The sequence below is a fragment of the Mirounga angustirostris genome, unplaced genomic scaffold (genome assembly GCF_029215605.1).
Source record: "Mirounga angustirostris isolate CCGP_5_RB_7025 unplaced genomic scaffold, mMirAng1.0.hap1 SCAF_10, whole genome shotgun sequence".
In the NCBI taxonomy this organism is placed as follows: domain Eukaryota; kingdom Metazoa; phylum Chordata; class Mammalia; order Carnivora; family Phocidae; genus Mirounga; species Mirounga angustirostris.
The window spans coordinates 90,136,056-90,160,167 of record NW_026991718.1 but is presented as its reverse complement, the minus strand read 5'-3'; the positions used below and the strand labels follow the sequence as shown (position 1 = coordinate 90,160,167).

General features: G+C 44.3%; 2 protein-coding genes across 2 annotated transcripts; one reads left to right on the top strand and one right to left on the bottom strand.

The window, feature by feature from the left end:
- The first annotated feature begins 372 nt into the window (after window positions 1-372).
- On the top strand, window positions 373-9,855 carry LOC123851495 (cystatin-8). The gene is made up of 4 exons (XM_045885345.1): window positions 373-394; window positions 2,615-2,823; window positions 5,715-5,828; window positions 9,772-9,855. Exons 1-4 carry the CDS (start codon window positions 373-375, stop codon window positions 9,853-9,855), a joined length of 429 nt encoding a protein of 142 aa, XP_045741301.1.
- Window positions 602-1,089, bottom strand: LOC123851494 (small ribosomal subunit protein uS19). Its single transcript, XM_045885344.2, has one exon. It carries the CDS (start codon window positions 1,071-1,073, stop codon window positions 636-638), a length of 438 nt encoding a protein of 145 aa, XP_045741300.1. The 5' UTR covers window positions 1,074-1,089; the 3' UTR covers window positions 602-635.
- Window positions 9,856-24,112: the final 14,257 nt, after the last annotated feature.

Genomic DNA, 24,112 nt, shown 5'->3' with positions numbered 1-24,112 from the left:
TAAGGGGTAGTTTATGGAGTTACTCTAGCAACACAGGCTCAGTGGGACCTGGGGTGGTGGGACTCCTTGCTCCAAAGACCTTCTGAAGTGGGTTCCCTGTCTACTGGGCTATGTCTTTGGGGTTGGTCCTTAATTATCCGCTTGGCCTGAGGAGCAATGAATGACTCTTGCAGGAGTAGCTGGGAGTAGCTGGAAGTAAGTGGGAATAGCTGGGAATAGACAGGAGTAGTTGGGGATAGGTGGGAGTAGGTGAGAGTAGGGGGAGTAGCTAGGAGTAGAGGGGAGTAGCTGGGAATAGGTGAGGGTAGGCAAGAGTAGCTGGGAGTAGGTGGGAGAGACACTTTAGATTTGGGTGGAGGCGGTGACATTCATATGGAGACTTGCAGGTGGCTGAGCCTCTGGGTGGAGGTGAGGAAATATCAAGCCCTGGTAAGGAGGCTGGGCCTGGGTGTAGAGGCAGGGTGCCACTTGGTCCTTGGTGCGGTGGGAGAGGCTATTAGAGATGTGGTTGAAGATGTGGGTGCACATAAAGTGTGATCAAGATGACTTGCATTTTTTAATAAAAGTTTTTTTTTTTTGTTTGTTTGTTTGTTTTTCCGGACTAGACAAGTCTGTGCCTTTATTGGGCAGACGGGCTACTTGAGGGGAATGAAGCGGGACAAGTGCGTGGCCCCGATGCCCGGCCTGCCGTGCTTCACAGGCTTGTAGGTGATGGAGAACTCGCCCAGGTAGTGGCCGATCATCTCGGGCTTGATTTCCACCTGGTTGAAGGTCTTGCCGTTGTAGACCCCCACCATGCTGCCCACCATCTCCGGCAGGATGATCATGTCCCGCAGGTGCGTCTTCACCACCTCGGGCTTCTCCATCGGCGGCACCTCCTTCTTGGCCTTGCGCAGGCGCTTGAGCAGCGAGTGCTGCTTCCTGCGCAGCCCGCGGTTCAGCCGGCGCCGCTGCCGCGCGCTGCACAGCTGCATCAGCTGCTCGTAGGACATGTCCAGCAGCTGGTCCAGGTCCACGCCGCGGTACGTGAACTTGCGGAACGTGCGCTTCTTCTTCTGCTCCACCTCCGCCATCTTGTCAGCCCTCCAGAAAAGCTTAATAAAAGTTTTTATTTACGAAGATCATTTTTAGTGTTTTGCCTCCTGGTTCACGTGTATATTGATACTCAAGAGGACAAATGCAGCACACTGGTTCTCAGACACGGCTACACACTGGAACCTGGGATGGCTTCCTCTTCGCTGGGCCCTCGCCCAAGATTGATTTTATTGGTCGGAGTGGCCTAGGTCCTTCTTAAAACTCCCCAGGTGCTTTTAACATGTAGCAAAATTTCAAAATCATTAATACATTATTAATACATGATTAACAGTTGGGCAATATATACTAAATTTTAATTTAAGTGAAGCTTTTGCATCAATTTTCCATCTAGTCGTTTATTATACAGAAATACCTGGGTAATTTCACAAAGATATTGGAAAAGTATTGTCCACTACAGTACTGTTTGTAACAGCTGTAAATGGGAAACAAAACATCCATTAATAGGCAGTTAAAATACAATATGGTATATTCACACTGCAACAATTTACAACCTGCCAGGCAGACTTATACCTGCATATTGTTTCCTATATATTGCCACTTCTCATGGTCAAGAGCCCATCAATCTTCTGGCCCCGGGACCAATGCCCACCTCTCGGCCCCTCCAGGAACTTGCTGGACATTGATTTGGGATTTTCACAGAGAAGCAGAATTTCCAAGAGCTCAGGGGATGCATGGGCCCCCTCCCGCTAAGGCACAGGTTCGGCCATCAGGTTGGCTGGGTGACCCTCACCCTTGCAGGACGGCAGAGGGAGGTGCTATTGGTCCAAACAGAGCGGTCCAGAGGCCAGGCATTTGGGAAGCTGGGATCACTGCACAGGTGGGCAGGAGACCTCTGGGTGGTTCCCACAGCTTGCCTGCTGTGTGTGAGCTGTCTGCACTGGAGGACAGTGGCTGTGTCACAGGTGCTGGATTACATCACAAAGTGTGCCCTGCCTACAGGGGCATGGGCAGAGCAGAGTTCAGGACTGAGGGAGACCCCTGACCAGGGCTTAGGCACAAACTGAGTGCTAGAGGCCCAGGAGAACCACGGCTGGGGTGTGGGCCACAGCCAACTACACAAGGAAGAGGGGGCAGCCAGTGGGTACGGCAGGTTGGAAAGTCCCCAGAGAGCCGGGGCCAGGAAAACTTGGGGCAGCAACACTTTTCACAGTCACATCTTACAGGCTGAGGTACAGAACCAGGAGTGGGCTTGAGGTGACCCGGGTAGGTCCTGGCAGACCTGGGTCTGAGTGTTCTCCATGAAATTGCAGACCACATTCAGGGGATGGAGGGCGGATGCCTGGTAACGGGGACTCTTTAACTGGTTTCTTGTGGGTTGATTTCCTTGGAGACAGGGGTAGCCTTAAAGGGTGAACCTAATGGTTCTTTCTTGAATCCAGCTGGGCTGAAGCTGTTTTAGATCTTTGAACCTGCAGCGACCACATCCATCCCACCCCAGCTGAAGCTCCAGCCATGGGAGGACGAGGAGGCTCACTTGTGTCCCTGGACGGAGGGATCATGACTAGATCCTGGGGGTCCTGCTTGCTCCTGCTTACCATTTTGGTGGCCCTGGTGGCCAGCACAGACCCAGGCAAGAATAAGGTCAAGGTGTTGAGGGAATTGAAAGTGATCAATGCCTCGAATGCCAACGTGAAGCAGTGTCTCTGGTTTGCCATGCAAGAATACAACAAAGAGAGTGAGGATAAGTACCTCTTCCAGGTGGTCAAGACAGTACAAGTCCAACTGCAGGTAAAGGTGTTCCCTCGCACCATGCATGTGTGCCTATGGTGGGAGAGATTGAAGCTGGACTGAGAGGGTAGGCATGGGAGAAAAACAATGATATATAAAAGTCCTAAATATGTGAGTGATCAAGTACTTACACATTTGCAGATCACTGTGACACCACTGCACTTTCTGTATATGCTTCCACTGTTGTTCTAAGTACTTTATGTGTGCTAACTCATGTAAACTCCAAACTGCAAATCACATGTTCATGATTTGTATTTGCTAGGGCTGGGAGACAAATTGAGTGCCATGAATATTTTGCAATAATGCTGCCATGGGCAACATTTCAATTTATCCACATAACGTAGATTGTGCGGTTGAAAAGAGACATGCGGCTTATCTAATGTGTAGGTAATAAAGTCTCTCCTCCTATAGTCTATAATTCTTTGAATCCAACATTTGTTTAGTAGAAGTGGAGACATTCTGATTCTATGTTCATAAAAATGTATCCCTCCTCGCAGGGTCATGCATGGCCCAAGGCTAGGAAGCATTGCTTAGTTGGATTCCATTGAGAATGATGCTTCCCGGAGCTTGCATCATGTGGTCCTGCATGCCATGGTCAAGAAAAAGCTCCCAGAGCTAGAACTGAGCTGACTGTACCATCCTCAGTCTGCGGGTTGGTGGTGTGGCTTGTAATTCCACCATGAAACTTGCAGGAGTGAATTGTAAGGATACTCAGCAGAGAGGTCCTTGTTGGCAGAGTTGACTTCAGTTTTTATATTCTCCATATGGCGTGTCCATTTGCAGGAACTGAGCCAGTGTACATGTTGGCACCTATGACCCCCTCCCTTTGGGACCTTGTGAACCAACAGCCCGTATTTCCAGTATATCATGCTGATGGCGCTCTGTTTATTGATTGGCATGCTGCACAATCCCCCGGGGAACTCTTGCATCCCTTTGAAGTAGGGGGATGGATTCTGTCTCTTGTAACTTCTCCAGACCCCTTTGCAGTTGTCTCTCTTTGGTATTCAAGTAGCACACATATTCAGCGAGTTTCTCCCAAGCAGCCCTATGCCAGCAGATGTACATGGGGTGGTGAGATGGACAGAAATAATCACACTCCTAGGGAGCCAGCAGTCTAATCAGAAAGAAACAGTGCCAAACCCAGAATGAGAGCTGGGGCATTTGACCTGGTGGCGTGGTACCCAGGAGTCCGGAGGTCAGAGGAAGGGTTCCTCGGATAGGCTCTCACCTGAGGAGCTTGCAAATGTCCTACTGCACTGGCCTCACCGTCACCAATTAAATGAGGATCTCTAGGTAGGACCCAGGTATCAGTAGGTGTTAAAACTTTCCAGGTGATCCCAATACACAGTCAAGGCCAAGAACCACCTCTCTAGGGAGTGATATTGGTGCCAAACCTGAGGGCAGACTAGGAGGGAATCAGGTGAAGGATGCTGGTGGGAAGTGTTTTCGTTTAGGTTTCTCACAACAGATCCCAATGCTAGAATTCAAGTGCCAGTAGTTTATTTGGGAGGCCATCCCAGTAAGCACCAGGAGGTTGGATGAGAAGGGCGAGAAGTCAGGGAAGTGGCCAGAACAGAGTGAGTTACTGTGCAGATGACCGCAATGGGCCTCCCTGGGGCCTCGGGAAAGGATGCAGAGCCTGCCTCAGAGTTTGGCCACCCTGCAGGAGGGAAGCTCAGTTGCTTACCCATCAACTCCCATCCATTGTTGGCTAAGAACTACTCTTCGCTCTTGCTGGTCAGGAAACCTCCAGGCAGGGAGCCCCAGGAAGTGGCAGTGTGTTTGGGAAGAGCAAAGGACATGGACACCACTCACAGATCTGTTACAGGAGGGGAGCCCAGGAGGATTGGGGGGCTGCACAGGGGTTGGGAAGAGCAGTTACGCATAGCTGGCTGCCACTGGGAAGGGGCATGACCCATTCAGCAACTCAAAGGAGCCAGTGTGACTGGACAGAGAGGTGGGCAGGGACTAGACCATTCAGGGCCTTGAAGGTACCCAACTTAACACTCCAACCCAACAGGCAGCTCTGCCAGTCTCTTCTTGATGTCAGCTAACCAGCTTCTCCCCCATGGCAGGCCAGAGTCACCTTGTTAATTCTTTGGAATGTAGCTAAAAGTAATACAATTTTATTAAAGGCTTGAAGATAGCAATGAGGAAAGATACCCCTTTTGTCTCCTGCTGTAATCTCTTAAAACCAGATGAAAGCTGATTTAAATGAGCTTCTCGAGTGGCCTTAACCACACTCAGCCATTAATGAGTTCAGAAACTACTGATGCCTTGCTGTAAACCCACTGCTTCTCTGCTTACTAAACACTCAACAGAGAACAGCAAGACCAACTCCAGCTGGCATGGGCCCTTTAAGGACTGCTTGCTGAGGTTGTGGAGAAGCCCTCCAAAGCAGGAAATGTCACCAGATAACAGACTCTGAGGGGGTTGTGGAAAAGGAATCAGGGAGGAACATCCAATGTGGCCGCAGGGCCTGTCCTTTCTTCTGGCCTGTGGGAACCTGTAATATCTCAGGCCCAGGAGAGCTGATGGTTCTGGTGACCTCATTCTTCTCCCTGATCCTTCATGGAGCATGCGGCATGCCCTGGACTTTGGGACAGAAAATGGAATTAGAAGGTTTCACCTTCATTGGGCCCCACACTGGAAAGGAGACTTTTCCCCTAGGATACAGCTCCGGGGAATGGTTTCCAGGGTCCAACTGCTATCAGTATACAGAGGAATCCAGGCCTTCCTCTAAAGGTATGTTGGAAAGAGGGGATAGGGAGTAGGAGATAGGGAGAGAGGATGAAGGGGAGAGTGTTTTTTAGATTTTTTTTTTTTGGCTAAAACTTTAAAAAAGTAAAATAAAAATCTTTTGAATAAAATTGCACCATGTTAATTGACAGGTTACAGATCGTTTGGAATACTTTATTGATGTTGAAATTGGCCGCAGCAATTGCAGAAAGTTTTCAAATAGTACTGAAAACTGTGCCATTCAAGAGAACTCTAAACTGGAAAAGGTAGGTGATCAACATTCTGTGATGGTCTTGGCTGCTCTGAGCCCTAGATAGAAGAACTCGAGGTGCCTGTATCCTCTCTCTGAGGTCTGGATTACTCCCAAAGTTTTGCCCCGGAAGTGGGCTTTAGAGCAGAGGGTAGAGAACAAGGGAATATGATGAACCTCTCTGAGCCTTTCCTTACACCTCATCCTAGGGGCAGAATGCTGTCAGGGTCACTCTTATTGCAAGGGCTTCATCCACTCTGGCCTTTTGGTGCAGGAAAACTTGACAACACTATTCATTGAAAGTGTCCTCTTGGACCCAGATGAGCAACCTAGCCATTACTGGCCGCAGAGCTGCTCATCTTTGTGAAGGCACGAAAGGAAACTCATTCATCCACTCAGCTATGTATTAAAGATTACTATGCACCAGGTGGTATTTTGGGTGCTAGAGATTAAGCAGTGACTAGGCCAGACATTGTTCCCATCCCCCCAGAGTTACAGTTGATTCTTGCCAGGCTCAACCATGATTTCCAGGAAGGTCATGGAAAAGCCCAAAGACCCCCACCAAAGGGCTGACCTGGGCCAGGGGCTTTTAGCCTCAAGCCCATATTTCTGATCTCAGAGGTGGGGAGAACCCCAGGTTCATCTAAGTCCTTAGTGTGATATTGGTGAAGGCTTTCTGCAGGTTTGCCCAAGAGATGTGTCTTTGCTTTTGTTTACACCAGTGGTTCTTTATGTGAGCAGGCATCAGAATTACCTGGAAGGTAATTTATTTATTGAGGTAATAAGCCTCAATAAACCCAGATGGCCAGGTCCTACCTGCAGAGTTTTGGACTCAGTAGGTCTGGATTGGGAACCAAAAGTTTGCATTCTTAACAAGTTCCCAGCTGCTGCTGCTGGCTGTGGGACCATACTTTGAGAACCACTGCTTCATATAGCCTTGCCACAGGAAATTGCAAGGGCCTATTAACAAAGTGCACTTCCAGTATGTTTCACTAAAACTTCCTCTGTATGCTCAAACTTTATAAATCCGATCATTTCCAGTTAACAGCAGATACCCATCAGGACAAACATTTAAGCAGGGAGCATGTCTTTATGCCATGTGGCTTTTATGTTACTTTTGTTTATTTTTTACTATTAGCAGAAGTATGGTTGGTTCAAATTTATATTTTCTACTGGACCCATTGGGATTATAGAAAAGTTGTTGCTTTTTACCTGGTTGTAGAAAATCTTAAAAAGAATTAAAGAGAATTGTCCTGAAGGAGCTCACTTATCTAAGGTTTCCATGGACCATCCCAAATTTTAAGGTGCACGTTTTTAAGCACACACTTACCAATAATGAAAACAGGTTTTTTTTTTTTTTTTTCCTTTCCAAGTCTTTGGAATAAAGCTGAAGAGTAATAATGCTGGGCAGTTTTTCTTATTCCCAGCTTTGATGGCAGTGCTTTCAGTATTTATATCCTATTATTAAATATTATATCAAGTGCTGATTTCTGGAATTCCTCCAATTCCGTTTGCCAAGAGTTATTTTTTTTCTTTCTTTTTTTAAATTTTGTTAACATATAATGTATTATTTGTTTCAGGGGTACAAGTCTGTGATTCATCAGTCTTACACAATTCACAGCACTCACCGTAGCACATACCCTCCCCAGTGTCCATCACCCAGCTACCCCATCCCTCCCACCCCTCTCCACTCCAGCAACCCTCAGTTTGTTTCCTGAGATTAGGAGTCTCTTATGGTTTGTCTTCCTCTCCTGTTTCATCTTGTTCCATTTTTTCCTCCCTTTCCCTATGATCCTCTGTCTTGTTTCTCAAAATCCTCATGTCAGTGAGATCACATGATACTTGTCTTTCTCTGATTGACTTATTTTGCTTAGCATAATACCCTCTAGTTCCATCCATGTTGTTGCAAATGGCAAGATTTCATTTTTTGATGGCTGCATAATATTCCATTGTATATATATACCACATCTTCTTATCCATTCATCTGTTGATGGACAGCCAAGAGTTATTTTTTAAATTATGTTTCTTCTATCAATTATTCTTCCAGCATCTACCGAGTATACTAAATAATTGTTCTTCTTTGACCCATTAGTGAAATAAAGTAATAGATTCACTAATGTTTTGTCATTATTACATATCTGGAAGATGGTTTTTTAGGGGGGTATCTTATTGCTTGGATTGCCTTAGTTAGTTCTTATCCACGTTGACTGACTGCAGGTTGTTCAAAGTGGTGACAAGTACCTAGTACCTCAATGTATAAGCTTGTTCAGGGAATGTCTGTCTTCATTGCATTTTCTGGACAACTGCACACAGATGTGGCATGGGACATTCTTTACTCCTTTGGGCCAGACAGCTTTGTTGAGCCTGGTGTCAGTATGCACACCCATCCCTTTCACGGCAAATTTCTAGCTCTCCCTGAGTGCCCTGGGGGCACACTTCTTGAAGGCTTCTCCATAGATGTGCTGTGAACATGGATGGTATATTCTCTGGTCAACTCACTGATGGCAGAACAGTCCCTTTTTCTTGCCACCTTTCTTTGTGGGAACCATTCTGTTGGGCATGATGTGTTATGTCCACCCTTGTTTTTTAGAATATGGTGAAATTCAATATGCCACTTTTTTTTAAGGGATTTTTATATAGGAATTATATACATTAAGTACTCTTAATCTTCCCTGATTTTAAGAATGAGGGGCGCCTGGCTGGCTTAGTCGGTGGAGTGTGCAACTCTTGATCTCAGGGTTGTGAATTTGAATGCTGCATTGGATGTAGAGATTACTTAAAAATAAAATTAAAAAAAAAAGAATCACTTGGAGCATGTGGTGAAACCACACACACATGTTCCATGGCCTCATCCCAAATTTATTCCATCAGAATTTCCAGGTGCAGACACCCCACATATTTCATATCACTGGGAAAGTCTGGGAAACACTGTGTTAGGGATAGCAATTGTTTAATACGCAAATGCCTTTCATTTGCCAGTATTTTTTTTTTTTTTTTTTTTTTTAGGATTTTTGTTTTAGGGGAGTTTGAGTTATAATTTATTCCTCTGTTATATTTTGGTTTCAGGATTTTTCTGGTCTGGTATAATGAGAATGAGGACTTTCCATCTTTTGTGTGTGTGTTCTGGATCAGTTTAGGGACCACAAGAGCTTTGGGTTGCCAAGGTTTTGTGTAATTTGCCTATAAAACCCTCTTGATTTGGTGTTTTTTTGTGGGTTTCTGGGGGGAGAAAGACCTGCATAATCCTCCTTTGCATGCGTCCAAAACTCAGCAGAGACCAGGCTTTCTTTTCTCTGACTCCTAATGGCATCTCAATGTTTCCAATTATTTAAGATGCTCTTTGCTGTTTTTTCAGGACTGCTATATATGTATTATCCAGCTATCTATCTAACTAGCTAGATTTTTCTATTATCTAGCTATTTATCTATCTATCTACCTACCTTCCTATCCATCCATCCATCCATCCATCCATCCATCCATCCATCCATCACACACACATAGAATATTTCATTTGCCATTTCTATGGTATTTTGAAATGGAGAGACGGGCTCTTTGGAATAACAGCTGGTAGGCCCTAGAGCCCTCCGAATTGCTCTTGTTATTAGAACAAAAGACATTATTAGACTTAAAAGACATTATTTAATTATTAAGATAACATATATTAGTTTATATCTGACAGAATTGCTTTATTTACATTATAGAAAATATTAGAATTAAAAATAAAATCAAGTTTGCATCTGATCTCCCAGAAAAACATGATGATTGTTAGTATTTGCTGTCTGTCCCTGGTTCTTATGGGAACAGAGACCCCTCCAGGTATCTGCTGATGGCTGTAAAGGTCTAGGGGATTCCTAGGAGCATTCATTGATGGCTGATGACCCATCCTCCAGCTAGCAACAGGACATTTTTCCCCCTCTTTTTTGGCATTACTGATTTTGTTGTGGTGTGGTCTTTTTCAGAAAGTAATGTGCAGTTTTTTGGTCGGAGCACTCCCCTGGAATGGTGAATTCATGGTGATGAAGAAGCAGTGTGTGGATGCTTAGGGGATTCTGGAGCATCACCCCACCACCACCATCTCTACCTTTTTCTGTGAAGAGATAAATGGCACGCACCGTGTTACCAATGTGGTTTCCTCATGCAAGCCTCTCTGCTTATTTTGTTTCCTAGTTTCTTATTAGGTGGTAACAAAAGATGGGTATGTCCAATTCCTTTTTCTTTTTTTTTTTTTTGGCCTCAAGGGAAGCCCCTTGACTTTGGCCAACTTGGTGACCCACCACCAGGAATAAGTTTGTCCCTGAGGACAAAGGATGGAGTAAGGTCTGATTCCATTCCCCACTGCAAATCTGAGGAGGGATTCCTTTTTGATTGGGTAATAACCCCTTCCAGTGGTCTGAAGACAGTGGGTGCTAACTCAACAGGTTCCTTCTGGAAGCCTCCTTTTTGGCCCGAGGCTCCTTCTTCCTGAGAGTTCTGAGTCCACAGGTCACCTGGGCTGGGAGAACTCCTGCAGAAGAAACAGTCTTCCCCTGTGGGGTCTCTGTGAATTGGGGAACTTGTATTTCTTCTCCTGTAAATGTCAACAATGGTCACACCAAGAGAGGCAAAGGGCAGTAACGCCTTCAGAGTAAGCTGTGTTGTTCGTGTGTATGCGCACGCACGTGTGTGTGTGTGTGTGTGTGTGTGTGTGTAGAGAGATAGAGAGATGGATTGAGAAAGAGAGAGAGACAGAGATGGAAAATGTGAAGAAGGAAGTAGGCAAACATGGATGATAGCAGGAGATGAAATTCTCTTGAAGAAAATAATCATTAAAAATAAGTCAGTCTATTGGTTATTTACCCCAAAGATACAAATGTAGGGATCCGGAGGGTACGTGCACCCCGATGTTTATAGCAGCAATGTCCACAATAGCCAAACTGTGGAAAGAGCCAAGATGTCCATCGACAGATGAATGGATAAAGAAGATGTGGTATATATACACAATGGAATATTACGCAGCCATCAAAAGGAATGAGATCTTGCCATTTGCAATGACATGGATGGAACTGGAGGGTGTTATGCTGAGCGAAAGAAGTCAGAGAAAGACATGTATCATATGACCTCACTGATATGAGGAATTCTTAATCTCAGGAAACAAACTGAGGGTTGCTGAAGTGGGGGGTGGGGTGGGAGGGATGGGGTGGCTGGGTGATAGACATTGGGGAGGGTATGTGCTATGGTGAGCACTGTGAATTGTGCAAGACTGCTGAATCACAGATCTGTACCTCTGAAACAAATAATGCAATATATGTTGAAAAAAAAAAAGAAGAAGAAGATAGCAGGAGGGGAAGAATGAAGTGGGGGGAAATCGGAGGGGGAGACGAACCATGAGAGATGATGGACTCTGAAAAACAAACAGGGTTCTAGAGGGGAGGGGGGTGGGAGGATGGGTTAGCATGGTGATGGGTATTAAAGAGGGCACATTCTGCATGGAGCACTGGGTGTTGTACGCAAACAATGAATCATGGAACACTACATCTAAAACTAATGATGTAATGTATGGTGATTAACATAACAATAAAGAAATTCTCAAAAAAAAAGTCAGTCTAATGGAGAATTATTTAATGGTACTAAGTTTCAGTTTTGCAAGATGAAAGAGTTCTGGAGACTAGTTTCACAACAGAGTAACTATATATTTAACACTACTGAACTGTATACTTAAAAATGGTGAAGATGGTAGATTTTATATGTATTTACCATGATTAAAAATAAAAAAATAAGTAGATGTGTCTGTTTTAACCATGGTGGTAGGTAAAATTCAGAAGGCCAACTATATTTCAAATGTGCACACACACGGGCCAGGCTTCACCTCACAGGGCTGGCAGGTGGTAGAGATTGCAGTATTTCTGCCCCAGACTGAATGAGGCCATGAAACTCAAAGCCCATTCCTTTTACCTCTCATTCCTGTGTTTTACCCAACTGATGTTTCATGGGTAGGGACACTGCACCACTTGGAAGCAGCAGGGACAAGTGACATTCACCTTGCAAAGTCCTTGCTTTTCCTGCGTCTCTCCCTGCTCTCCCCCCATCAGGCCCCATGATTTTCTTCCAGGCACACCCACTTCCACGCCCACTTTCTTCTGATGAAACCCCTGCCCTGTTTCCTCTTCCCCCTCTCAAGATCCTCCTCTAATTAAGGGACTAGGGTTTGGATCCGGTACAGATTTTTGCATTTCTTGGACCTAATATACTTATCCTGATTAAAAAGTGTTCTTTCCTTCGGGCCAGGAGGCTCCATCAAAAATTACCCCCTAACCTTCACCCCTCCACCTCTGACACACTGATGGAACTCCCCATGTGCGGGCAGCAGACCCATCACCCAGCTTTGGAGGGGCTTGCGGGACTGGTCAGCTTAAGGCTCCATGGGTCTCCGCTGTTTGTGGAACAGTCTAATTCATATGTAAATTTCTTAGGAAAGACTGTGTTTTTGGAACAAAATCTTGGAATTGTCTTTCCTTATGGACAGGTAGGCAGGAACCACAGGGAATCAGATGTCTGGAGCAGGCCAGCAGGGCAGTGTGGACCAGCTTGGACACGCTGGGGATGGGGGTGACCGCTGCTTGTGCTCTGCTTGGGTTAGCTTCCCCCACGGGCCCAGAGACATGTCCTGTGTGCATATGCATTTACATGCAGGGATCTATTTCTAAGTATACTTTAACATTAAAATTTTATTTATTTTAACATCTCTTTTCAACCTGTCTCTCCAACAAATCTCTTTCATTTCATGAAATAAAATGCAAGGCAGGCCTTACTTTCCTTTGCTGGATTTCATGTCCTTTCTGCTAAGATGTTACTGGACAGCACTTTCTCTCTCTCTCTCTCTCTCTCTCTCTCTCTCTCTCTCTCTCACACACACACACACACACACACAAATTCACTTCCCCTGTGGAGGAGAGGAGTCCCCCAAGATAGGACCTGCAGTCTCCATTAGGTTCTACTGAAACTCTACCTGTGAGCCCTGGACCCCAAGCACTGTCCATCTGAGTCTGGGACACAAGAGCCCTGGAGCCACGGGAGGCCATGGACATCAGGGAAATGGGGCTTGACCAGATAAGCCACATGGTTTAGGGGCTTCCCAGACTCAGAACTGGTATGGGGCTGTGATGACTGGTCATGGTCATGCTGTGTGTGAGAACAAGGAATGAATGCATTTAGCCCAATCCTAGGCTGGGTCACTGAGAACCGACAGGCTGGTGGGAAATGAGGTCGGAGGCAGGGGTCTGCCAGGACCAGAGGTGAGCACTCTGAGGACACATGGACAGCAGTGGCTGGGAGCTCAGGGCCTCAAACCTGGGAAGGGGCCAGGGGGCCATGTTGAGAGCGCAGCCTGGTCCTGGTCTCCATCTCAGAGGATGTGAGTGCTGTCCCAGGTCTGACGCTTCCTACTGCAGCACCTTCATCACTAAACCTACCCCTGATCTGTTCACCTGACCTGGGAGAACGTCAAGACTGCCTGGATCCCAGGGGCCTGCTGGAACAGAAGCAGTGTGGGTGGGTTGCAGAGAGATTTTCCATGTCTGCTCTGGGTTGGGGGGGGGCATTTCCCTTTCTATGCAGCTGGTACACTTAGATTGGACTTAGTAGATGCATTTCTAGTGTCTCCAAAGAAGTCAGGGACAGTTGGTCAAGACCCAGGGTCAGATGGAATAAGACCCAGAGAAGTCAACATGTGTTTTTCATGCCATTTTAGATATTGTTCAATGGGTCTGATGAGGATTTTTGAGTTATCCAGGGGATATACCTCTATTTGATGTTCTGTTCATTATTGATTAAAAGCCAGACTCTAAAGTCATGTGTTCACTTGTGGGGTTTTTTTTTTTTTTTTTTTCCCTCTGAGAGGTGCAAATGACTACTGTCTAATAGAAAGGTTTACTCTAGGGGTATGGTTTTATTGCTCTGCGGAAAATAAGCCAATTTAGTAACTAACTTAGGAATTCCCCCTCAACATTCTATATTTATAAGTGGATCAGGTTTGTAACCTTCTGAAAATTATCCTTTGATGCTTCCATGTGACCCTCCCAAAATTCTCCACATGCCAGACATCAGGTATGTCCCATGGCATTTAGGACCTGCTCTCCTTCCTTCCTGAGTCCCATCCCTCAACCAAGTTGACTCAGGGAGACTCTGCGATGGGCCTCCTCACACACCTGTCACTTGTTATGGAGGGACAGGAGGTCAAGACCACAAGTGATAAATAAAAATATCAGCAAGTCAAAAATTGTCCTTGATGGGTATAAACACTGGTCCCTTGTTCAGGGGCTTGGAAGCTATCAGGAACACCTTCCAGTCATCTGGGAGTCCAGAGAAATTGGCACCAAGAATGCCTTTTGACCCTTGACAAAGAGAAGGTAAGGGCTCAAACTGACAACTGCCACACATTGTCAAATGGGGACTTTTTGGTTATGAACTTATGATGCCAGGAGGCAATAAGATGAGTGATCTTCTCTTGGAACAATACTTTCCGTTTTCTGGTTCTAAACTCTTCGGAGTTTGTTTTTGTTTTTGTTTTTAATATCTGCATCCCCAAATACAGAGACATTTTGAGTGAGCAGCAGGGAGCACTGACTGCAAGTCTCATTGGCCTGAAGAGCTAGTTTTCTGCCTTGCTAACCAGATTCCCAGGGATTTGTCACCTGCACCAAGGCTGCAGGTAGATCACCCAGGTGTAGCTGATAAAACCCCAAATATGACAGTCAAAGACTCAGGGACTACTCCCTGTGCCAGAGGTAAGGTGACAAAAACCTCAGGGCCCCATAAAAGCCATGTCTGGTTGTAAAATTAGCCCCTGACTTTGGTTTTGAATAAAACCACAGTAGCTTATCCCCGTAAGCTGCCTGAAAGCCAGCACTTGCTGCAGGACATGTTCAGGAAACCAGTCCACTGTGGAGATTTGACCAGAGCACATACATTTAAAAAAGGAATGCACTGCTTTCTTAAAAAGAAAAATATTAATTAGCTTTTGTGGGGAAAAAAGAAGAAAGGAGAAAACCCAGTTTCTTGTGGCAAATGTGAAACTGGTAAAAAGGCTTATGTTGTTGGGCAGATACTGATTTATGCACTGAAAAAAAAATGAGAGTAAATACATAGTTTATAGATTTTAGCAGTAAGTGTGAGCAGAAGAGAAAAATCAGGTAGCACTTACAAACCCATAAGCAGGAAATCCAGAGGAATGCCAACAATCCACCCAGACTAAACCCAGGAAATAAAGCATAATAAAGAGGAGCACCAAACTAAGAAAATCAAAATGTGTGTCTGTTAGCCATTTGTATGTCATCATTAGCCATCAGGGAAATTCAAATCAAAACCACATTGAGATACCACCTTACACCAGTTAGAATGGCAAAAATTGACAAGGTAAGAAATAACAAATGTTGGGGAGGTTGTGGAGAAAGGGGAACCCTCTTAAACTGTTGGTGGGAATGCAAGTTGGTACTTTGGAAAACAGTGTAGAGGTTCCTCAAAAATTTAAAAATAGAGCTACCCTATGACCCAGCAATTGCACTACTGGGTATTTACCCCAAAGACACAGATGTAGTGAAAAGAAGGGCCATAGGCACCCCAATGCTCATAGTAGCAGAGTCTGCAATAGCCAAATTGTGGAAAGAGCTGAGATGCCCTTCAACAAATGAATGGATAAAGAAGATGTGGTCCATACAAACAATGGAATATTACTCAGTCATCAGAAAGGATGAATGCCCAACTTTTACATCAACATGGATAGGACAGGAGGAGATTATGCTAAGTGAAATAAGCAGAGAAAGTCAATTATCATATGGTTTCACTTATTTGTGAAACATAAAGAATAGCATGGAAAACATTAGGAGAAAGAGGGGAAAAATAAAGGGGGGGAATCAGAGGGGGAGATGAACCATGAGAGACTATGGACTCTGAGAAACAAACTGAGGGTTTTAGAGGGAAAGGGGGTGAGGGGATGGGTTAGCCTGGTGATAGGTATTAAGGAGGGCACATACTGCATGGAGCATGGGGTGTTATAAGAAAACAATGAATCATGGATCACTACATCAAAAACTAATGATATATTTTATGGTGACTAACATAACATAATAAAATTAAATTAAATTAAAAAAAAGAAAATCAAGATAGGGAGCAAGATGGCGGAGGAGTAGGAGACCTGGATTTCGTCTGGTCTCAGAAATTCAGCTGGATAGGGATCAAACCATTCTGAACACCTACAAACTCAACAGGAGATCAAAGAAAAGAATAGCAACAACTCTCTAAACAGAAAAGCGACCACTTTCTGGAAGGTAGGACGTGGGGAGAAGTGAATCTGAGGGGATATTTGGGAAGATAGATGGCGGGGGAGGGGCCTCCATCAGCCGCTTCTGGCAAGTGATAGAACAGTGGAGCACAAAATCGGAACTTTTAGAAGTCGGCTCCGCTAAGGGACATCGCTCCAGTGGCTAAGCGGGGGGTGGAACCCTCGCGGGACAGTGTGGTCTCAGGACCGTTGGGGTCACAGAAAGACCGGGGGTGCCTGAGTGTGGCAGAGCTCCCAGGTATTGGAGCGGGGAAACTGGCTGCAGAGGCCCAGGCTCTCAGCTCGGGGTTGTCACAAACCGTGATCCGGTGCACAGTTGGGCCACTGCTCCTCCAGCCGGGACCCAACAAGCGGCAGATCCAGGGAGACTCCCCTTCCTTCCCTGGGAGGAGCTGCGTGGGAGCGCACTGCAGGGATCTGCTGGGTTTGGAGACTCCACACCAAGTCGGGTGCCAGAGATAGAAACGCCCGGTCACAGGCCGGGTGAGCACGGAGTGCGGCTGGAGAGACAGGAGTGATTGACTGCTTTTCTCTGGGGGCGCACTGAGGAGCAGTGCGCCAAGTTCTCAGCTCCTCAGGGGCAGAGATTGGGAGGTTGCCATTTTCACTCTCCACCTCCAAAGCTGTACGGAAAGTTTGTAGGGAACAAAAGCTCCCGAGAGCAAACCCGAACAGATTACTTCACCTGTACCGGGCAAGGGCGGGGCAATTCCGCCTCTGGCAAAGACATTTGGGAACCATGGCAACAGGCCCCTCCCCCAGAAGATCAGCAAGAACAGCCAGCCAAGACCAAGTTTACCGATCAATGAGAACTGTAGAACTCCAGTGCTAGGGGAATACTGCACATAGGATCCATGGCTTTTTTTTACCATGATTCTTTAGTCTTTCAAAGTTAATTTTTTTTAACTGTCCTTTTTTTTTTTTCTGAATTTTTCTTTTTTCCTTTTTCAACCAACATCTTATTAATCCCTTTTTTAAAAAACATTTTTATTTTTCATTTTTAGAGTCATATTCTATCCCTTCATAGTAGTTACTCGTATTTTTGGCATATATATATAAGTTGTTCTCTCTTTAAAATTTTGAGATAGTTTCTTCTAACAGATCAAAATATACCCTAAAACTCTAGTGTATGGTTTTTTCCACTCCCCTGCCTGATCACATTCTCTCCCTTTTTTTTCTTTTTTCTTTTTTTAAATCCTCTTCTTTCTTTTTTCAAACAACTTCTTATCAATTCCTTCTATAAAATTTTTTATAATTTCCATCTTTACAGTCATATTCCATCCCTTCATCATATCAATGCTTATTTTTGTACATATAAAAGTTTTTATTTCTTTAAAATTTTGGGAGGCACTTTCTTCTAAAAGACCAAAATACACCCAAAATCTAGTGTGTGGCACTGATCTATGTACCAGCCTGATCATATTTGATCATATTCTGTTTTTTTTTGTTCTGTTCTGTTTTTGTTTGCTTTTATCTTGATCTTTTTCTATTTCTTTTTCTTTTTTCTCTCTTTCCCTTTCTTTTGTCCCTGCTTCAGGTCTTTTCTGATTTGTTTAGAGTATAATTTCTAGGGACGTTGTTACCTGTTAGCATTTCGTTCTCTCATTCATCTATTCTCCTCTGCACAAAATGACAAGATGGAAAAAATCACCTCAACAAAAAGAACAAGAGGTAGTACAGACTGCCAGGGACCTACTCAATACGGACATTAGTACAATGTCGGATCTAGAGTTCAGAATCATCACTTTAAAGATACTAGCTGGGCTTGAAAAAAGCATGGAAGTTATTAGAGAAACCCTTTCTGGAGAAATAAAAGAACTAAAATCTAACCAAGTCGAAATCAAAAAGGCTATTAATGAAGTGCAATCAAATATGGGGGTGCTAACTGTTAGGATAAATGAGGCAGAAGAAAGAATCAGTGATATAGAAGACCAAATGATGGAAAATAAAGAAGCTGAGAAAAAGGGAGATAAACAACTACTGGATCACGAGGGCAGAATTCGAGAGATAAGCGATACCATAAGACAAAACAACATTAGAATAATTGGGATCCCAGAAGAAGAAGAAAGAGGGTATAAAACTTACGAGTCTCAGAGACAAAGAGAAAATCCTGAAAGCAGCTCGGGAGAAGAGATATGTAACCTACAAGGGTAGAAACATTAGATTGGCAACAGACCTATCCACAGAGACCTGGCAGGCCAGAAAGGACTGGCAGGCTATATTCAGAGCACTAAATAAGAAAAATATGCAGCCAAGAATACTCTATCCAGCTAGGCTGTCATTGAAAATTGAAGGAGAGATCAAAAGCTTCCAGGACAAACAAAAACTAAAGGAATTTGCAAACATGAAAGCAGCCCTACAGGGAATATTGAAAGGGGTCCTCTAAGCAAAGAGAGAGCCTAGAAGCAACACGGACCAGAAAGGAACACAGACAATATACAGTAACAGTCACCTTACAGGCAATACAATGACACTAAATTCCTATCTTTCAATAGTTACCCTGAATGTAAATGGGCTAAATGCCCCAATCAAAAGACACAGGCTATCAGATTGGATTAAAAAACAAGACCGCTCAATATGAGGTCTGCCATGTTCCATGGGCACTAGAGAAGAATGTGTATTATCTTGCTTTGGGATGGAATGTTCTAAATATGTCTGTGAAGTCCATTTGGTCCAGTGTGTCATTTAAAGTCTTTATTTCCTTGTTGATCTTTTGCTTAGATGATCTGTCCATTTCAGTGAGGGGGGTGTTAAAGTCCCCCACTATTATTGTATTTATGTCGATGTGTTTCTTTGCTTTTGTTATTAATTGCCTTATATAATTGGCTGCTTCCATGTTAGGGGCATAGATATTTACAATTGTTAGATCTTCTTGTTGGATAGACCCTTTAAGTAGGATATAGTGTCCTTCCTCATCTCTTATTACAGTCTTTGGTTTAAAATCTAGTTTGTCTGATCTAAGGATTGCCACCCCTGCTCTCTTTTGGTTTCCATTAGCATGGTAAATGGTTTTCCACCCCCTCACTTTCAATCTGGGGGTGTCTTTGGGTCCAAAATGAGTCTCTTGCAGACCGCATATCGAGGGGTCTTGTTTTTTAATCCAATATGATAGCCTGTGTCTTTCCTTTGGGGGCATTGAGCCCATTTACATTCAGGGTAACTGTTGAAAGATATGAATTTAGTGCCACTGTGTTGCCTGTAAGGTGACTGTTATTGTATATTGTCTGTGTTCCTTTCTGGTCGATGTTACTTTTAGGGTCTCTCTTTGCTTAGAGGACCCCTTTCAAGATTTCTTGTAGGGCTGGTTTTGTGTTTGCAAATTCCTTTAGTTTTTGTTTGTCCTGGAAGCTTTTGATCTCTCCTTCTATTTTCAATGACAGCCTAGCTGGATACAGTATTCTTGGCTGCATATTTTTCTCATTTACTGCTCTGAATATATCATGCCAGTCCTTTCTGGCCTGCCAGGTCTCTGTGGATAGATAGGTCTGTTGCCAATCTAATGTTTCTACCATTGTAGGTTACATATCTCTTCTCCTGAGGTGCTTTCAGGATTTTCTCTTTGTCTGTGTGACTCGTAAGTTTTACTATTAGATGCTGGGGTGTTGACCTATTTTTATTGATTTTGATAGGATTTTGTGCCTCTTGGATTTTGATGTCTTTTTCCTTACTGAAAATAGGGAAGTTCTCTGCTATAATTTGCTCCAATATACCTTCTGCCCCTCTCCTTCTTCCTCTTCTGGGATCCCAATTATTCTAATGTTGTTTCGTTCTATGGTATCTCTTATCATTTGAATTCTGCCCTCATGATCCAGTAGTTGTTTATCTCTCTTTTTCTCAGCTTCTTTTTTTCCCATCATTTGATCTTCTATATCACTGATTCTCTCTTCAGCCTCATTTTTCCTAGCAGTTGGAACCTCCGTTTTTGATTGCACCTCATTAATAGCCTTTTTGATTTTGACTTGGTTAGATTTTAGTTCTTTTATTTCTCCAGAAAGGGTTTCTCTAATAACTTCCATCCTTTTTTCAAGCCCAGCTAGTATCTTTAAAATCATCATTCTGAACTCTAGTTCTGTTACTAATGTCCATACTGATTAGGTCCCTGGCAGTCGGTACTGCCTCTTGTTCTTTATTTTGAGGTGATTTTTTCCATCTTGTCATTTTGTCCAGAGGAGAATAGATGAATGAGAGAACAAAATACTAACAGGGTAACAACATCTCCAGAAAATATATACTAAACAATTCAGGAAAGACCTGAAACTGGGGGGAAAGAAAGGGAAAGAAAGAAAGAAGAAAAAAAGAAAGAAAAAGAAAAAGATAAAAACAAACAAACAAAAACAAAACAAAACCAGAATATGATCAAATATGATCAGGCTGGTGCATAGATCAGTGCCACACACTAGATTTTGGGTGTATTTTGGTCTGTTAGAAGAAAGTGCCTCCCAAAATTTTAAAGAAATAAAAACTTATATATGTAGAAAAATAAGGGTTAATTTGATGAAGGGATGGAATATGATAGTAAGGATGAAAATTATAAAAGATTTTATAAAAGGAATTGATAAGATAAGAAGTTGGTTGAAAAAAGAAAGAAGAGGATTTAAAAAAAAAGGGAGAGAATGTGATCAGGCAGGAGACTAGAAAAAGCCATACACTAGAGATTTAGGGTATGTTTTTATCTGTTAGAAGAAACTGTATCCCAAAATTTTAAAGAGAGAACAGCTTACATATATATGCCAAAAATAAGGGTAACTACTATGAAGGGATAGAATGACTCTAAAAATGAAAAATAAAAAAGATTTTTTTAAAAATGGGATTGATAAGATGTTGGTTGAAAAAGGAAAAAAGAAAAATTCAAAAAAAAAAAAAAGACAGTTACAAAAAAATTAACTTTGAAAGACTAAAGAATCATGGTAAAAAAAGCCATGGATTCTATGTGCAATATTCCCCTAGCACTGGAGTTCTGCAGTTCTCATTGATCGGTAAACTTGGTCTTGGCTGGCTGTTCTTGCTGATCTTCTGGGGGCGGGGCCTGTTGCCATGGTTCCCCAATATCTTTGCTGGAGGCGGAATTGCCCCACCCTTGCTGGGTCCAGGCTAATTAATCTGCTCGGGTTTTCTCTTGGGAGCTTCTGTTCCCTGCAAGCTTTCAGTACAGCTTTGGAGTATGAGAGTGAAAATGGTGGCCTCCCAATCTCCCCCTGGGGAGGAGCTGAGAACTCGGGGCCTTGTTCCTTGGTGCACTCCCAGAGAAAAGCAGTCAGTCACTCCTGTCTCCCCTGTCTCCGGCCACACTCTGTGCTCACCCGACCTGTGACCGAGCATTTCTATCTCTGGCACCTGACCCCGTGTGGAGTCTCCAAACCCAGCAGATCCCTGCGGTGAGCTCCCACGCCACTCCTCCCCGGGGGAGTAAGAGGTGTCTCCCTGGATCTGCTTTTTGTTGGGTCCCTGCTGGAGGAGCAGTGGTCTGACTATGCCACGGATCATGGTTTATGGCAACCCCAAGCTCAGAGCCCGCGCCTCAGCTCCGTCTCTGCAATTGGCTTCCCCGCTCTGATATCTGGGCACTCTGCTGCACTCAGGTACCCCCGGTCTTTCTGTGACCCCAACGGTCCTGAGACCACACTGTCCCTGCGAGGGTTCCACCCCCCGCTTAGTCACTGGTGCAACGTCCCTCAGCGGAGCCGACTTCTAAAAGTTCTGATTTTGTGCTCCGCTGCTCTATCCCTTGCCAGAAGTGGCTGATGGAGGCCCCCTCTCCCGCCATCTATCCTCCTGAATATCGCCTTGGATTCACTTCTCTGCACGTCCTACCTTCCAGAAAGTGGTCGCCTTTCTGTTTAGAGAGTTGTTGCTATTCTTTTCTTTGATCTCCTGTTGAGTTCGTAAGTGTTCAGAATGGTTTGATCCCTATCCAGCTGAATTCCTGGGACCAGATGAAATCCATGTCTCCTACTCCTCCGCCATCTTGCTCCTCCCTCGAAGATTTAGTTTTAATTATCATTTGGGTTCTCCTAGAAACGGAATCTTAACCAGTCAATTGGGAATCACCTCATCAGCACTACTGAGGTAATCTGCCTGCCATCCCCTAAAGGAAAGTAGCCTAGTGATAACCAATCTGGCTTTTTTTCTCCATTGTAACCTTCTTGTTCCTGCTCCCTCCTGCCTATTAAAGTCTTTCATTTTGTACTGCTCCACTGAGCTCCTTTCTATCTGCTGGATTGGATGCTGTTCAATTCATGAAACACTGAATAAAGCCAATAAGATCATAGTTGAATTTTGTCTTCTAACAAAGGATTTTCATAAGGAACACAGCTACCACACACCAATCTTGGCATGTTGAAAATTTGCTGATGGATAAAGATATACCAAAGAACTGGTAATTAACAAAAGCAGGAGAGAAAATATTATCAGGGATAGTAGAATTTAGGCAGAGTTTTAAGTGGAGTGAAGAAGTCTTTCCCTAGAAAATTTATTCTAAGATACCAAGAAAATACAAATACTACGGCCATGACAGACACCTATTCCCAATATTATGGAAATGATAAAATCACAAATAGAGTAGAAAAATGAGAAATCTTTCAGAAGTTAGCACGTCAAGTAGGAGGAAAATCAAGAAACTAGATGAAGTAAGTAAAATAATGAGACCATTTTGTTTCCAAGGGGCATAAAAATGATTTGGCTCTATTCTATGAAGGAAGAAGGAAGGGAGAGAGAATGAAGCCCAGGACTGCGGCCAAAGAGAATGGCCAGAAGACCCCAGATGACACCCCTTTGGGTTGAGGGGTGGGAAATATAACCCTTCTTCTGACTGTGGGTCCTTTGTCCTCCCTGTTGGTTTTCCCTGGTAAATGGTACTTCCTATAACTGTCCTCAAGTCTCCTGTGGAGTGTGCCCCTGATTTTCTGGCAGGAACTGGACCAAAAGTGGTATGTTCCAATGGCTCCTGGTCTCCTTCCCCAGCACCTCCTAGCTCAGCCAGTGCCAACTGTGTAATTCTTGTCATGACACCATTCTCTCCTCAAGTATTAAAGGGCCATCAAGGGCAATTGTGCATAACCAGTACCATTTCTATTGTTACTTAATGCATTTTCTTCACTCTCAAAATTAGATGTTGATTTCTATAGGACAAAAGGACATGAAAAAAGTCTTCTCTTACCTGTGTTCACTAGCCTTTCAAAGGATGTGCTGGGGCTGTGTCAGCTCACTTCCATCGACCTCATCCAGGGCCAGTGAGAGAGGCCCTGCAGTCCTCCCTGAGGAACTGTACCTCTCCTGTGGGTCCCACTGGTGTGGCTTGTCAGGAAGGAGAGGGGACTTTCAGTGCCTGGATGGACCCTCTGCAGGCCTGGTGGTGGGGACTGCACAGTCCCCCCTTTTACACTTCCACCTCTGCCCAGAGCTATTTTATTGTCTCTCAGGAGGCCCTCCTCTGCTCCACACCTGTCTGGCTATGGATCTGTTAGGATACTTAAATTTGTGAGTCACAAATAGACTGGGGCCAGAGCAGTGGCCTTGGGCACAGATGGTAGAAGTGGCAAGATCTGAGTCCTTGCCCCTTCTGCCTCCTCCCACTTGCTCACTGTACACCTTATCCCATCAAAGAGTTGAAAAATGTTAGTTCAATCATCTCCTTTATTCTTGAGCTGACACAGAGTTTGATTGTTGCAACTTCAAAGTAGGCCAGGGACAAAACATACTGCAATGCTCTTGGCCAAAGAACAGAGAGTCCTTAGATTGGCAATAGGGAGGGCTTGAATTTGGGAGACCTCCAGCTTTTATTTAGACACAATGGTGCATATGTAGCATGCACCCTCTCATCCATGTGAATGGGAATGTGAATCTGTGGGGCCACTCTTAGAAAAAAATCACCCGGGGGGTGGTAATGACTTTGTTCCCTACCCCACACATCCTCCCACCTTGGACAATGCAGTGATGGGCCTCCAGAGCTTTCTAACACAGCAAGTTCACCCCAAGATATGCACACG

Bases quoted from the DNA above. Each gene is read 5' to 3' on its own strand.
- LOC123851495 (XM_045885345.1), top strand. From the start codon at position 373: ATGGAGACTTGCAGGTGGCTGA. The intron at 2,824-5,714 runs GTAAAGGTGTTC...GTTAATTGACAG, and splicing joins CAGTACAAGTCCAACTGCAG to GTTACAGATCGTTTGGAATA. The intron at 5,829-9,771 runs GTAGGTGATCAA...GGTCTTTTTCAG, and splicing joins AGAACTCTAAACTGGAAAAG to AAAGTAATGTGCAGTTTTTT.
- LOC123851494 (XM_045885344.2), bottom strand. From the start codon at position 1,073: ATGGCGGAGGTGGAGCAGAAGAAGAAGCGCACGTTCCGCAAGTTCACG.